We start from the raw sequence: 16,576 nt of genomic DNA, 5'->3' as shown, positions 1-16,576 counted from the left end.
TTTTCTATAACAGATCAAGGGTGGCTCCTTGAATATATCTCTGAGTATTTGTATTTAAAAGTGCCACTTGTGCGTGATTATGCTTTCCAAAGTTTGGTATTGACGGTTGAGTGAAATTGCCCGACACAAAGGATAGTAGCTCCTTCTGCAATTTTCGATTTCCGTTTTAGAGCTTCTTCTCTGTCTTTACATTTAACTTCTCGAAGGGTCTTTTCAGCCATTTGCTCCGGGTAGCCTCTCGAGATCAGGCGTGTATTGAAATTTTCAATATTCTCTTCAATGTATTTCATAATAAACCTCACGCAAGCAAAAGGGGGTTTATCGGTAAATTTTATCACTTATTTCACGCTTATTCAAACAAAAACTTACATTTTCCATGTATCAACATTGCCAAAATCCATTTGCGATAAAACAACGGCGAAAAACCGTTGATCTCTCCCCAAAACCATGTTTTTGGGCGTCGAAACAACTTTTCGCCATACATTTCCCTCTAGCGACTTGCAATGTTTGCCCCCTGACGATCCCAGAGTTCTTTGCGCAAACACGGGTACTGGCAACTCATTCGTTTTGCTTTAGCTGCGTTTCTATAATTTCCTTGGTTAGTTATTCATTTAAGATTGAACCTTATTTATCAAAGTGTTGAAATTCCCACAGTCTTCCAAGCAAGAGGAACCGAGACTCTGGTCTTCTGGGGGCTTTTTATTTAGCTGCTTTCACTTCTGCTTCTGACAAAGAGTTCTTCTAGAGTGCTATTAGGTAGAGTGCAACTAATTTACTAGCGAATGAACACGCACTTAAATACCATATCAGTAGCTCTGTGTGGGCCAGACGGGACGAGCTGACCTTGGAGGATTAAACACTCTTTAAGAATATAAACCCAAATACTTTCACGCGACTTTCAGAGGGTGAAAACGGTTAACTAGAAACCCAAACAGGATCTTTGTGGGAGATTCAGAACCAAGGTCAGAAGACCGTGACGAACCCAAACATGACCATCAATAGGGTATTGTTTGCAGCTCAAGTAGTCTTAACTAAGATAAACAACTTGTGAAGGTGAATTAATCAACATGACACGAGCGTGGGACAAAGAAAAATTCTGAGTCCCCGACAGGAATCGAACCAGAATTTTTCTTTGTCCCACGCTCGTGTCATGTTGATTAATTCACCTTCACATTTCATTACCGAGCTTAAAAAATTCACCATGTTTATTAACTTATCACTACTCGCGATGAATTCGATAGCGTTGATCCTAGCAGTATGCAGGACACCTACCATATATGAACTCAGTTAAATGACTTTGCTCTCCATGAGTTCTCGTAGCTCAGTGGATAGAGCGCCCGCCCGGTGTTCGGGAGGTCATGGGTTCGATTCCTGTCGGGGACTCAGAATTTTTCTTTGTCCTACGCTCGTGTCATGTTGATTAATTCACCTTCACATTTCACTACCTAGCTTAAAATTCAACATCTTTATTAACTTATCACTACTCACGATGAATTCGATAGCGTTGATCCTAGCAGTATGCAGGACACCTATCATATATGAACTCAGTTAAATGATCTTGCTCTCCATGAGTTCTCGTAGCTCAGTGGATAGAGCGCCCGCCCGGTGTTCGGGAGGTCATGGGTTCGATTCCTGTCGGGGACTCAGAATTTTTCTTTGTCCCACGCTCGTGTCATGTTGATTAATTCACCTTCACATTTCATTACCTAACTTAAAATTCACCATCTTTATTAACTGATAAACAACTTGAAACCAAAAGAATCGATGATCGCGAACCAAAAATACTTAATTCTATACAAGTTTTTGAGCTTTACATCAGAAAGAATCATCAACAGCTTGCTTTTAAGCGATCGCCCTTTCAAAATAACAAAAATAGATTGCGATAGAATATGACTTTAAAAAATATATAATGGCAAATACATAATTGTAGAAGTCGGGTATGGTCTGCATCAATAACCCCTAAGTTAAGGGCAATCAATGTAAGTGGCCAAAAATAATTGTATAGGAACTTTCAGGAAACTCTTGTTCAACTTACAAACCAAGATTAATTTACTGTATCTATTTTGTAGACAATGTGATAAACACTATTTTGGTCTTGCTCAACTTCCTTCAATGTGTTTAAAGTAGAAGACTGGACTCAGACATTGCCACAGGCAATATCAATGTTCAAACTGATGAAAGTTAGTGATTTCCCTTCACCTTGTGCTTAGATGTTGGATGTAACTTTTATTTGCTCTGAGTGTTCATTCCTGGGTTCCCAGTAAATGTGAGCCATGCAAAAGGGAAATTGGGGTCAGTTACGTGAAATGAATGTTTTGGACAAATAATATACCTCATACTATTTTCAGTGGTTGCAACTTAAATCGCAGATAGGAGATTTGAAAAAAAATAACCGGCTTACATCTACTTGAAAATAATGATTGAATTCCAAAGTGTATGTTTTTCAAGAAACGGAGTTGCAAAGTACTGACACTGAAGCACAGGGAAAAAAAGAAAGCAAAACAAAACAAAACAAAACAAAAAACAGCACAACGGCACAAAATCCATATTCTGGAGCCAGCGGCCAGCGTTAAGTCTACATGTAAATTATCTTCGGTTGTGATTTATATGATTTTGTATGTTTCTAAACTGGAAAATCATCTATGGTAGACACAGAATAAATGTCCCAAGGAATTTTACTTCGATGCATTAGATACTCTTTGCGCGACGCAGGTTTGAAAACTAAAATTTTGGAAAAAATGTATGCGTGGGCTCTTTAGCGCTTTTCCTTCCCGGAATTGTTGTAATTTTTGAAAGGCAATATCTCCTATAATATAACGCCCGGAGAAGATCAAAAGATCAAAGATCAAAACAACAGAAACAGCTTCCATTGCAGCGTAATTTAAACGGCGTTAATTGACACTCACACTAATGCGTTTTTAAAAGTATTGGTTTTCGTCAAGAGATTATCAAGGTAAGAGAGTGAATCCCCCATATAGGTCCGCTAAATAAGGTAATCCCTCTTAAGTTACTTTTAGACATTGTACCCAGTTTGTCCGCGGATATTACTCGCGCGTTGCGTGGGTGTTTTTGTGGAGGATCTGTATATGTTTCGCTTCATTTCGTTTTCAAAGCGAAGGAAAACTCCAGCGCTGTGGGTTGTCTTCTTTGATATTTTGATTACATGCAAAGGAGCTTCGGCTCTCGGTATGTTTTAATACATTTCATAATAGGAGTTTAAATAAGAGACTGATGTCCCCTGCACAAACAATAACAACTAAATGAATGGCAGAGAAATGCGTGGACAAACGAGTGCAAACCAAACAAACGCCCAAACACAAGCTAGGCAACCGAACAAACAGATGGTTGAAAGCGAATTTTGCGAGAATTTAGATTCATTCAGTTTGTCTCTCCTGTCAGAAATATACCAAACAGAATATGTAAGACACCGTCAAAATTCGAAAAAGAAATTTTAAAAATTGGTCGTCGTATAGCTCACGTTTTTTTCGAATATGCAGTCTGTGGCTATTTCACGTTGTTGTTTTGTGACCTTTTGTAACAACGGCAAAGAAATGAACAAAGAATTATAACGCACCCTTACACAGCCATTGTACTCGATGCCTTTGCGTTAAAGTTTGCCTAATTAAACTTCCTAAAACCAAATAAACAGCGAAACGAGCACAAAACAAACGAAAGCCCGGCCGAACAAAAAGACGGCTGAGAGTGCAGAAAACATGTCTGCTCTGAAACGAAATCAAAACATATAAAATGACGTTCCCGCCATTTCGTCTCAGGTAGTTTCCAGATAGTCACTTCGACTGTCCACGCCTCGCCCGAGTAACATCCTCGGAAGAACTGGGTACCATGTCTAAAGATAACTTAGAGGGATTACCTTAGTTAGAGGACCCATATGGGAGATTCACTCTCTTACCTTGTTAATCTCTTGTTTTCGTCTAAATGGAAGCGAAGCTAAATAACTTTGCACACATTGGTGTTTTCGGTTTGTTTGACCTGTCCACCTAAATACGTTTTCCTGTGAAAATGCATACTTTTTGACACCTTTTCGCCTATCGGTCACACTAAAACGCTTGAAAGCGTTGATGGAAGCGAAAGTGTATGACTCTTTTTTCGGTACCGTTTTCAAAAGCCTCCGTTCTTACCTTTCCACACTGGAAACGGAGCGTTTTCAAAGGGCTGCACTTTTGAAACCATAACCATGGAGGAATGGGACGAACTTTCAAGCTAGTTTGCTTATGTTCCTATCGTCATTAACTAACGGTGTTTGCAAATGTAATTCCTAAGTATGGCCTCTACTCATGCTTGGTGTAATCCGTAAGTTTCCAAAGCATTTCTGAATATGGGAATAACTAAAGTATGCTTGCTAAACCCTTAAATATATAATTTGAATAAGTGAACTTCTAAAACAGCTATCTTGGGAAACCAACCATATTATCCATTTATTTCGCCGTGAGTTTCATTATAATAAATTGCTAGTAGACGCTGAACTGAATCCGTGTTCGTCATCTTAGAGAATAACCCTTCTCAAATGTCGTCGTCCATATCGCTTGTACTTCTAAAAAGGTGAAACGCTATGAACATGCGAAAAATAGAGTATAGCTTGCGAATAGAGCCTGCTAATAGTCCCTGCGTATAGAGCTTGTGAATATACCTACTTCTAACATCAAAACGGCTGGGGCGATGACAGGTTGCTGAATCCACAGGCTCGGAAAATGTTTACAAGTGAGATAAAATTTTGTCATTTTCTGTCATTTATCTACCATTTATGTATGCCCGTTGTCACAAGCGTCTTCAGAAACTTTAAAAAATTGTACACAGTTTTCATTTTGAACCGAATTTAAACTGAATTCCTGTTTCTATGCTAGGCTCGAGCGGATTCTTCACATTTCTCCTTCGATGCTTCGATGACCACAAGATAGGCGTATGAAAGGGCAGAAAGTTCTGTTTGAATCTCTTGATGACGGTTTGAGTAGTAATACTCCACGTGGTGACTGTGGATATCTTATGCTTTCTTTGCGTCAAGAACATCACCCCCATCGTCGTCATCATCATCGTCATCTTGTTCACCTTCTTCATAAGTCACAGTGATAACTCCACTCTCGTTTACGGCGCTGAGGACAGTCGGCATGTCAATCTGTCCTGTTTGAAGCTGATTTGTAAGGACATTCGATTCAATCAAGTCAGGAATTTCACCATGGAAATCACTTAGAGGTAGAAGCAAAGCCAGACAGCAGGAAAAGGACCACTGGGGATTTCTACGCCATTCCTTGAGGTGACGATACAAAAACGCTACGTACTGAGCTGAAAGCAAACGAGGAATCGAAATTTATTTATACCCAAAAACAAAAAGGAGGAAAGGAGAATACATTAGTTTAAGCTTATAAAATAATAATAAAATCATTCCCCTCCCAGCCAAACAGCTTCAACCTGATAAGGCGTCGGTTCCAGGTTTTTTTAAGGAAATAAGCTCATACCCGTTTTGCTAATGGGTAAAAGTCATTGCATGCACTTAAAAAAATGACCGGCCGACCAGTCAACTGACTGAATAACAGACTGCCTGAGTAAATAACACATACTCGCTTAGTAATTCTAGTACCATCTTACCAACAAGTAAGCCAATCACTAAACTGTTCACTCCAAGTATTAATATCCTGAATAAGATCGCGTCCGTGTATGGGTCAATCGAACTAGGTTTTATCTGCTCTGCAGGAATTCTGCTCACAGCTCCAACACCCAGGTTGACAACAGTAACGGCCAGAGATATCGTTATTAATCTGTTGTCGGTCGAATCTTGTATAGGTTTGATCCAAGCAAAAAGCATTCCATACATTCCAGCGATGACCCATGCCAAGCCAATGTATGACCTGCTCTCTTGTCCCACAAGAATCAAACCAGATGTTAGGATAACTTTGCGAGACATTTCAACCAATTCCCAATACCAGGAACGAGGATTGTAGTTTTCAAAGAGGAAACGCAATCCTGAGATCATTTCCTTGCCACAACCTGAATCCCGAAGTGTCTCCGCATCCGCCGTTGCTAGTGTTTGCTGTTTCCAAATAGCGACAAATGAGATGGCAAGGAGCGCGACGACATAGGTAGCTGAAAAGTACGTTCCAATGAGTAAATGGTTGTATTGTGTACCTTGACATTGTATGCTGTAATCTGCTCTCATGAAATTGTTACAGAACTCTTCTTTCTCATCTCTGCAAAGTGTCCGACAATTAAGTGGAAGGACATTGACTGTCGTAGAACATGTACTCAGGTAAGCAACGTACAAGAAGAAAAACACATTCCTGTACAGGAATTCTTTCGTCTCTGAGATGTCTCTTAACTTTTCGGTGTCCTCCATGTTTTGGTCTCTTAATATGATCACTTTACGTATTCCGTAAGTGACAAAAGAAAAGCCAATGACGAAAGAATTCAGGGACATCAGTGTAAACAAGCTTCCAAAAGCATCAACTTTTACTCCCGGGAAAAGGCAGTGAACGGGTGCCACCTGAAGGACATCCATCTGGAGTATTCCTGAATATTTGGCGATTGCTTGCAAGGAGCCCGGCCATTTTATGTATGAGAATGTTTGCAGTAAACCATAGGTGACCTGATAAAAGCCAATCACGATCTTAAGTTTAATCAAAAGCACATCTATCAAGGGCTGCCTTCCATCCTCCTTAGTTTTGCTTCTCCTTTTTCTGGCTAAAACAACAGTGATTATCAAGACAATGGCTACAATGATTGACAACTGCGCCAGCATCCACGTCTTTGTTGAACATTTTTTGCAGTCCTGCAATTGCTTATAGTATCCTGAACTGCAAACTGCACAGAGTGGACCTTCATACCCGTTCGCACACGGAGAATCTAAATCACCTTTGCAAGACTCTTCAGTAGGACACTTGTAAGGGATTGGTATCGGATAAGGGAATTTTACACTGGAAGCATCTAATATTGGTGACGATTTTAAGAGATTTGAAATAAATTTTCTAAAGAGGTCCTTGTGTGTCACGTTTCGCCATTCCCACCAATGGCCAGATTTCAAAGAAGCATAATCATCTTGGCATTTCAATCCAGTGTGTCCACATTTGTAACATTGCTCGAACATATGGGTTCGATAAAATCCTTCCAAACATTTGCAAGCTCGATATCCAGCGAAGAAATCAGTCTCTGTTCCTGTTGACGACGAGGAATAAAAGAATCATCACTACTTCAAACTATCTGCAGATCTAATCAAGTTTATCGAAGTTTGAGCCCTCACTTTTATGCAGAAGGAACCCCCAAAGCACTTTATTCCCTGTGACTGGTATCCTGGCATTTCGTCTGTGCGGGTTGTTAGTTTTAACCGAAGAAACCTCACTTCTATTCGCCAGAGTAACCAAGGCAAAGCAAAGTTTGTGAGGAAGTTTTTTGAAGTTATTATTAGTATTATTATTAAAATACCATGGTAATTTTTGGATCTTTGTCAGGTTTAATTAAAAGTATTACTAATTTTAATTCAAAGATTGATTGAGCTGTTGCTACAATGCAATGTCACTTCACCTGGTCCCCAAACAAATTTTCGCAAAGTTTGGAAGGAAATAGTGCTACATATGCATGCTGTTGTGATAATTATATGGTTTGTAATTTTTTTGACATTTTAAAATAATTTAGAGAAAAATCGAATTAAATGAAGAAAGACGTATTGCTGTAGAAAAGACTGATTTTCAAAACATGGGCAACAGATTGGAGTTACTCACCCTCTGGACAAGATTTGCGATCTTGAACTTGTGTCCCTGGTGTTTTATCAAAGTGAACAACAGAACCATTTGGACATTTCTTGCAGCTTGTTTCCACGTAGCCGACATCGTCGGAATAAAATCCTCCTGAAACCGGAAAGACAATATCGTTCTTATATTTTTTATTTTCATTAAAACATTTTCACAGATGGAAAGTGACTGCAGAGAGTCTTCACTCTGACTACGAGCACTACCGCGTTTCAAATGTACAAGAACAACCAATTCACCATGCGTAGTACGATGGCCAGCTGTGAATGGTGGAATTCTGTTTACTAGTTTCCGCAAGGGAAAAGCACAGTTAACGAGGTTGGTGTTGCTGCTCTTCCGTAAAGCCCAACAGCCGCATAGGTCTTCTGTTACCGTGTTTCTTGAACGTGGATATGTACGCCTCACGAATTTTCCTCTCAATTCATTTTACGTGCAGATAATCTAAAAACTGGCTCAATACCTGCTGAGCATTTTATACATCCATCCTTCCCTCTTGAGGAAAAGTTGGAGAAAGTTCCAAGCGGGCATGGCCGAAATGACCTCTCCTTAGAATTGACATTGTATGGAAGTTCTCCAAATCCAGAGGCAAGGAGAGCAGCTCTTAAGTATGCACCGTCATACAAATAGATGTTGGGAACTCTGATAGCTTCTGCTTCAGAATCAGGATTCCTACGAAAGACTAGTTTTGTTTTGTTGTCAGCGCTTTGTAGTTACACAAAAGCTGAAATTGCACTTTCGTTCCCAGTCGTCCCTTATGAAAAAACTATAAGACCCTGCCTCTTAATCATATTTTCCCATAAGAGAGACCAGGGACGAGTCGAAGACCTTTATCCCAGTTTTTGTAACATAAAGCAGCAAAGAGTACAGTATTGCTTTTACACCTGGACGGGATGCTAGTCCGTCGCAGTCTATTAATGTACTTTAGCATTTTATCTTGTATTCCTGAGATCGAGAGATCCGTGCCCATCTACGCTCATGCATGGATTATAACATAACTCATCGTTAATCACTTTACAAGGCATCCCTCTAACATATCACTGTCTCAACACACCAGCAGCATAATGTCCAATACAATTATGCCTACAACTATTTCTGTTCTACATTTAACGTGTGGTAGACAAAAATTTCTTAAGGTTGAGTTTGCCTGTCAACAACTGGGCTAAATCAAAAACAACAATACAAGCCTGCGTGGTTCCTCTAAGAAGCCGCGCTAACTCAAGTAGACATGGGGTATGATCAAATAAACGAGAACCCTGTGAGAGCCGGTCTGAGATTGGGATGGATTTATCTGAGGATTAATTAACTTCGGAGAAGAGCTCTCTCACGGAGGTCTCTCTGCTGTCATTATTAAATACCACTGCTGTACATATACTTCAACATCAAGGGTCTGGACATAAACATCGTTACGACTATCGATAGCCACAAATATTTTAGCTGGGAATCTAGAGAATATCCGAGATAATCAGCTGATCTCTCCATTTGCGAAGTTTTCTTCGTATATAGCCAAAGAAATACCCAAAACTATAAGGATCGCATATTTACTGCAAGCTATTACATGTAGTTACCAATGGAACCTTTTCCATCGGCAATGCTTGGCGCACCTGTAAACTAGCTGGTACGTTCTGGAGACTCTGCTTATTAAGTCTACGGGGCGCACCGTTACCATAGCTAAGTGTACGACCAAGTAACATAAGTTATGTCTATGTCTACGTCTACGTCTACGTCTACGTCTGGGTCTGGGTCTGGGTCTGGGTCTAGTTCTAGGTCTGCGTCTGGGTCTAGGTCTACGTCTGGGTCTGGGATTGGGTCTAGGTCTAGGTCTAGGTCTGAGTCTAGGTCTAGGTCTAGGTCTAGGTCTACGTCTACGTCTAGGTCTGGGTCTGGTTCTAGGTCTAGGTCTGGGTCTGGGTCTACGTCTGGGTCTAGGTCTATGTCTACGTCTGGGTCTGGGTATAGGTCTAGGTCTACGTTTAGGTCTACGTCTACGTCTCCGTCTACGTTTGGGTCTGGGTCTGGGTCTGGGCCTAGGTCTAGGTCGACGTCTATGTCTATGTTTGTGTCTATGCACGTCACACATACAACTCAAAGACCTCAAACGGGCTGGGGCCAAGTAAGTTATAAAAATAAAATTGTTCGCGAAATATTCGTGTGCTTTACTGACAAATATATTGTACAGCGACTCTGGCCTTGAGAGGTGAATTTGATTGTTCTGATCGTCCCATTCTTTAAAACCCTTTAAAAAAACAACAGCAACAACAAGAAGAAAAACAAAATAGAATCTCAGCAACAAAATAAGAAATAAGATGAAATAAAAACAGAGTAAGTATGTGTATATGTGAAATATCATGTATTTAACCGGGGGAGAGAGAATTCCACCAGCTGAACTTCGCCCCATACTATGCCATCCATCCTTTCCTTGTTTATGTTTGTCTATCAACTTTTTTTCAGTTTTGCCTGATAAGGTCTTGTCAACGTTTTTCTGTATCAAAAAGGGTTCACTGTGCAAACAGCTTTGCTGCTTAATTGGTGTGCATTTATGCAAATATCAAGGCTTCCCGACGATTTCATAATTAAAGTTTGGTATTTAATTCAGTATTTAAGCTGATTTATCATTTAAAGTTTATTATTAATCAGTGTAAAAGCAGTGCAATGTGCTCTGTGCTCGGGTGAGTGGAATACGTCACAGTTGAGATTCTAGACCACCAAGACCGCTAAAGGACTCCAGGCTTAATGTCTTCAGCTTTGTCCGGAGTAAAAATCTGTCACAAAGAGACCATACGTCACTAAGGAAATTGTATGCATGGCTTGTTTTCAACAAATATCCCTTTACTTTGCATGAAACATATCAACATTCAGACTAGGGCAATGAGGGTACTAGTATGGGCAAAAGGCTATGTCATGTAATGGTCTGCAACAGGTCGCAGTGATTTGCAGAAAGTTGTAATCAAAGAAAAGTTTTAAACGCCGTATCATTCGAAAAATGAGGAAGACTCCTTTTACTAAGAAGTGACACAAATGGCATCGTATAAAGCGTTAAAGTAATGTAATTAATGACCATAAATTTATACTGTCATTACAATCTGCTGTTACACAGATCGAACTACAGATAGTAATCGCCTACATTGTAAAAGGGGTCAGTTATTTAGTAAGGCAGTGAAATTATGTAATTTAGTGACAGGTTCCTCTCTTTAAGTACGAAAGTCATTGCTAATGCTCCGAGTTTTCAACTTATTTTTTTTATTATTTATCACACTCAACTGACGCTTGCAATACACTATTACAAACTTCTAGAGGAGAGAACTTACACTGTTAAAGTATTGGTACGTCCAAACGCCTCAGGCTCGATTATCTTGATAGGGTTATCCGAAAGCATTCTTCAAAAATAAAAAGAAAACCACAGAAATCAGATAACCACAGAGCTTTAGCACGGTTCAAACTTGTTGTTAACAGTTTTTTTGTTAACAGTTTTGTCTCGTCTTAGGCAGCAGCAACGTAGCTGATCGTAAACATAACCTTACGTAATGATTTGCGACATAACTTCATTGTTGCAATATATAGTACATCGTAGGGTTGTTTTGTCATAGATGCCAAAGACACCTTAAAGTTATAATTTCAAGAAGCAAAAAATCAACAGGTTTGCCTCCACTACACTGGGTCCATATTAATACTTACATCGCCAACTGCTGCGAATGACTATGTAAAAAAGCTCGATGAGGAATTTTCTCTAATCCATTGGCACTCATAAATCTGAAATTTATCATCAAAAGAGGGAGATTGTTAAGGAAGAAGATCATTTTTATTGCGTTTTTTTATCGGTATTTTGTTAAATTTTTAGATGTGAATTTCACGCGATCTAACTCAATCAATTACAGAACTCCAAATGTTTGTAGACAAACTAAGCCACGTTTGCTAATGCGAGCTATAAACCGGAACGCGGCTGGTTTTTCAGTGGAGTTTTGGAGTAGTTTTCCTACAGCGTCGCTCCGGGTATAGGATATTCAAAGCATTTTGGAGCTTGAAAAAAAAAGTCAAAACCTCTAGACCAAAAAGGTTTTGCCTGCAAGAAAAACGCTTCATAAAACCTGGCAGCTGTTTCGAGAATCACTGGTCAGGACTTTGTCAGAGCGAAGTACCCCAAACTCATTCCTCTGATTATCGGTTGGAGATACTTATTCTCAGATGTGTAATTGCTCGTGGGGTTGCTACTCATCAAACGAAAACTCTAGCAGGTTAAGGTATGGCTCCTCCACTGGCAAGGGGCTCTTAATACCCACCGTAGTCAGCCTTTGGATAAATTCATAAAGCGTCTGTGTATAAACACATGTACTAATCACGTTATATACGTACAGGTATTCCACTTTCGTTAAGATGGCAAAAGTGCCATTTGATATATATGATATCATGTTATTTTCCAAATACCTATCAATTGTTCAGACCATTAGTTAAATAGAATACCTTAAAATCCCACCTTAAAGCCCAGGCCCTGGTTGTTCGAAAGCCGATTAGCGCTAACCCACGATTAAATCGTCTTAATCCACGTAATAAATTTATCTTCGATTAAATTCTGTTCCTCGAAGCTCGATTAGCACCATCCAAGGATTAAACTAAGGGTTAAATTTAACACACCTAGGGGGGTGGATTAACTCGCTAATCGGATGAAAAAGTGGACAAACAAATAAAAATGGCGGGCTTACAGTTTGTCGATTTTTCTTTAATGCCGAGCCCGGTAAGAAAAGAAAAGCAATGTTACTATTCTCTCACGGACCAGCCATCCCGCGTCCGGTTTTCCCGCGGTTTTCCGAGTTTTCACAACAAGGACGGACCGCTGTTCCCGGGCAGTCCGCAAAATTTTTTACATGTTGAGCGCGAAGCAAGAAATTTCAACATTTCCGCTCTCAGAGGCATCTCAGAGGTAGAAATCGTCGTTCACTAGAAGCTGTAATGTGAATTGAAAGATCAGTGGTGGAATTAAAGGCTTTTTTGGCTTGATGAAGGCGAGTATTTTATGGACAAGTATTGATGAAGGCGAGTATTTTAGTGGACATTGACACTTGTCAATGTTATATGTAAACCAAAGCAATTTTTGCAGAGTGCATGCGAAATGGCCCAAGCACGAGTTTAGCACTACAGTGTTACGTAGGACTTGTAGGTAGCGGTTTTCCCTGTAACTATTCGTTCTTTTAATTCCTTTATTTACTCTCTTCCTATTCAACAAGATTGTGCGCTCCCTGTGGACAAAATATTGTTAAAATTTACTTCACTGTCGAACTTGCTTGTTCTTCAAAAAGTTGTTTATCTCATTCGGCAACTTACTGAAGAAAATGATTCTCCGCTTTTTCTTCTTTGCTTAGCTTATGGTTTTCTCCTAGCCAAACTTATAATTAATTTATTAGCCCATCCGAATTGGGGCTATTCTGAATTTATAAAGTATAAACAATCAAGGCTAAAAATTAGACTGGTAAGCGTTTTCAAGAGCCCACTGATGTTCTAGCTGATACATATTCAGTGAGCTTCGTCCGGCGTTTATCTTGCACAGATTTTTTATCACAACTCCAATTTTAATTAAAGCAATTTTATTGGTTCTTGTAGAAAGCAAATATAGTTGAGATATAAAATTTGGGATTTCTTTTTCTTCTTTTTATTCAACGATAAGTTAAAGTTCGTATAAATTTTGTAGGAGCCGTCATAATTATCCCTGCCCTCCCCTAGTACTACACCATTTTCTCCCACCAGAGACTTGTTTTACCGGTTTAATCTGAGCTTAATCGATGGATAGTTAATCGAAGATTAAATCTGTTTTCAGGAACACCATTTTATCACTCGATTAGTTTTTCCGGGAATAAAAAGTATAATTACGAAATAACCGCTAACCAAGGGTTATTTTAATCGGCTTTCGAACAACCGGGGCCTGGGCTTATCAGTACAACTTCATAAGGGGTTTTGGGTGGGCTTATAAACGGAGGTCTTATATCTGGGCAGGGGGCATATAAGCGGAATTAAAAAATTGTTTCGGAACGACACGATAAAACGTATCTGAGAAACGAATTAAAGGTAACATACCATTACATTTAGAGCTGTAACCCTATTATTACCCTACTGCCCTATTACCCCATGACTTTCATGACTTTCGATTAAAAAAATTGATATTCGTAAAGAAACGCAAAAGGAACTCACTTATACATTAGACGGACTTATATCCGGGGGGGGGGGTTATATCCGGTGGGCTTATATCCCGAGTAGTATCTTTGTTAGCAAATAGAAGGGCTTATATCCTGGGGGGCTTATAACCGGGAGAGTCTTTACCGTGGGATTTTACGTTGCTCGGACAAAGGATAGCAGTGCTATACGAGAACATAGCTTCGGGACGCACGAAAGGCCTGCTCGACAGGAGCGTCCAAACGCACACTTGCACAGGGCGCGCTGTATGAATACAGGTTAAAATGAGCTTCGATCTCATGCAAGACGCCACGCATGCGACAAAAGGGTACTCGGTAGCATTCCTTCCAGTCTCTGGTTCCTTTGCGTCATTAACACCACATAACCTTGGACTTAGCACGCAAACATTTTCAAAAATTGTACTTTCTTAGTAAACTAGTATAATTCTTAATAGAGAAAACTAAATGGCTGCCAATTTTTCACAATGCACTAATTCATTTAATAAATTAATTTGCTTTTTAAGCTGTCTTATTTATTTACAAATTCCGCTTTTCCTTTGTTGTTCACATTCAAACCTCTTTAACACTGATACCATGGGGCAGAACAAGGTGTCCGTGCTATGGAGGTGTCCGTATTATATAGGTTAAGATTCTATGAAATCTGGGTCTTGGCACCAAGTGAATTATCTGTAATATTTAGGGTATTACTCGTAAGGAGAGGATCATGTACGACTGTCGTTGCTGGAAGAAGGTAGAAACCGTGGGTACTTACAGACTCTGCATCATTTTTGAACAGCGAAACAAATCCTCTGGCAAATGCTCAATTCTGTTATAAGACAAATCCCTGCAATAATAGTAATTTCATCAACAACATGTTCAGCTTGATGCTAAATGCTGGCAGCTAGTTTAACATAGAACAAGTAAATAAAGAAATCGCTCAGTTCGGATCTTTGATCGATACCCAAGGGGATACACTTGTAGAATCCCACACGAATATACAGACCAGATAGTCACACAAAATTATGTTTTTAAGACTTTTGGAGGCTTCATGCGTTGCATAACTAGAAAAGGACAGATGATAAAGCCTTGTGGAAGTATTTTGTGTTTTCTTACTTAAGTTGACGTTTTTGTTAAAGGGAGGATGACGTAACAACTACACATAACTTACAGGAAGTCTAGATGGTTGTTATTGGCAAATAAGTTGGCGGTTAGATTTTGAATGTTGTTGCCAGACACACTCCTGCAGAAAAGATATAAGAAAAAATACTCAAATCACGGAGACGTTTTAAATGTTGCTTGTACAGCAATCCTGAAATCCACTCGTTGAAGTGCCTTATTGACTGGGTGGGCGTTCCTTTGCCAGCGAACAGGTGCTTTTATTGTTGTTATTATAAAATACCATTAAAAAGCAAAGATGAATGTCATTTGCATTTGAAAAGACTCCCTCAGTTGCAAGTTAGTTCCAGTCCAGTACCGAGAATACGAATATGGTCTATTTAGCGCTATAGATCGTTTTCACTTGACGTCATCAAATTCCAAAATCCAAAACTTAAGAGCCAGGAAAGGTTTTGTCCTCATAAGGCATAAGGGGGTCTAAACTTACATCTGTTTACAATTTTTCAGCTCAATGGCGTGCTTGGTTTGGAAACCATGCGTGACATACCGCTCCGATCGCGTTTGTGGAAAAATATACACTTATCTAGTGATTTTTAGCCTTTTTAGGAGTTAAAGTGTTAGGAAAAGTGCTTTTGCAAATGTTTGTTGGTTCATTTCAGATAATCAGTCGCCTAGATAGCCAAAGAAAGTTCAACTGTGCCATGTTGGTGGAGCACAGAGCTCCACCAATATGGCGGCTCCATACTCTGTAAATTTGCGCAAAACATTTCGACGAATATCTGAAGTTTGGGAAAGCGCAGAGACCCAAAACCTGGAGAAGTATCTTCTTTACCTGTCTCCTATAATATTAAAATTTCTTGACTTTATCCACTGAATAGTTTTCGGTTTATTTTTTCGTTGCGTGACAGTGAAAACCATGTATACCTTGCAAACTTATCACAGCCAATTAGGTGTATAGAAAGCCATATTTTTAGCCAGTTGGCATCCCTGCATTAACAACGTTGTGTATGTTATGGAAGATTTCAAATTTTTAGAACTTTCTGTGCGTTTTTACGGGCGAAAAAAATGGTTGATGTTTTATCGATAATTCTGTTGGGAAATTGGCATGAAATCAACTAAATTATTTTGGTTTTGAAATGGCTGGTCCCGACAGAACGGGAGTGAGATCCCATCTTAATAATTTGTTTATAAAATACTATTGAAAGGGTTCGAAGGATTACAAAGCCCCCTGTACTTCATCTGGTTTTCAAATTAGGTCGATGAAACCGGTAATCGTTCGGGCCAGTCACACAGAACAGACATTATCCAGTGAGCCAATTGCATCACGTGGTAATGCGAGACCAAAGAAACTGCGGAAAATCTTCGACACTCAAAGCCGGTACCAATTTATACACCTGGCCCGGGTTGTTCGAAAGCCAGTTAACACAATTAAACCCATGATTAAAAGTTAACCGAAGTATCAATGTTTGTTGTGTAAAAAAATTTTTCCCTGCTTATGCTTTTTGTGGATCGAGATTACGCAAACTCAGAACTGAAGGACAAATAATATAACAA

At 39.5% G+C, this 16,576-nt stretch overlaps 1 protein-coding gene across 1 annotated transcript; it reads right to left on the bottom strand.

The window, feature by feature from the left end:
• Positions 1-4,999: 4,999 nt before the first annotated feature.
• Positions 5,000-7,093, bottom strand: LOC145486755 (uncharacterized). The gene is made up of 2 exons (XM_081465465.1): positions 5,602-7,093; positions 5,000-5,298 (listed from the first exon to the last, which is right to left on the bottom strand). The coding sequence occupies exons 1-2, from the start codon at positions 7,091-7,093 to the stop codon at positions 5,000-5,002; spliced, it is 1,791 nt and encodes a 596-aa protein (XP_081321591.1).
• Between the last annotated feature and the right edge of the window lie 9,483 nt (positions 7,094-16,576).

This window comes from Orbicella franksi, chromosome 5 (assembly GCF_964199315.1).
Source record: "Orbicella franksi chromosome 5, jaOrbFran1.1, whole genome shotgun sequence".
NCBI classification, from domain to species: domain Eukaryota; kingdom Metazoa; phylum Cnidaria; class Anthozoa; order Scleractinia; family Merulinidae; genus Orbicella; species Orbicella franksi.
The sequence above is the reverse complement of the archived record's forward strand: the minus strand, read 5'-3'. Positions and strand labels throughout refer to the sequence as shown.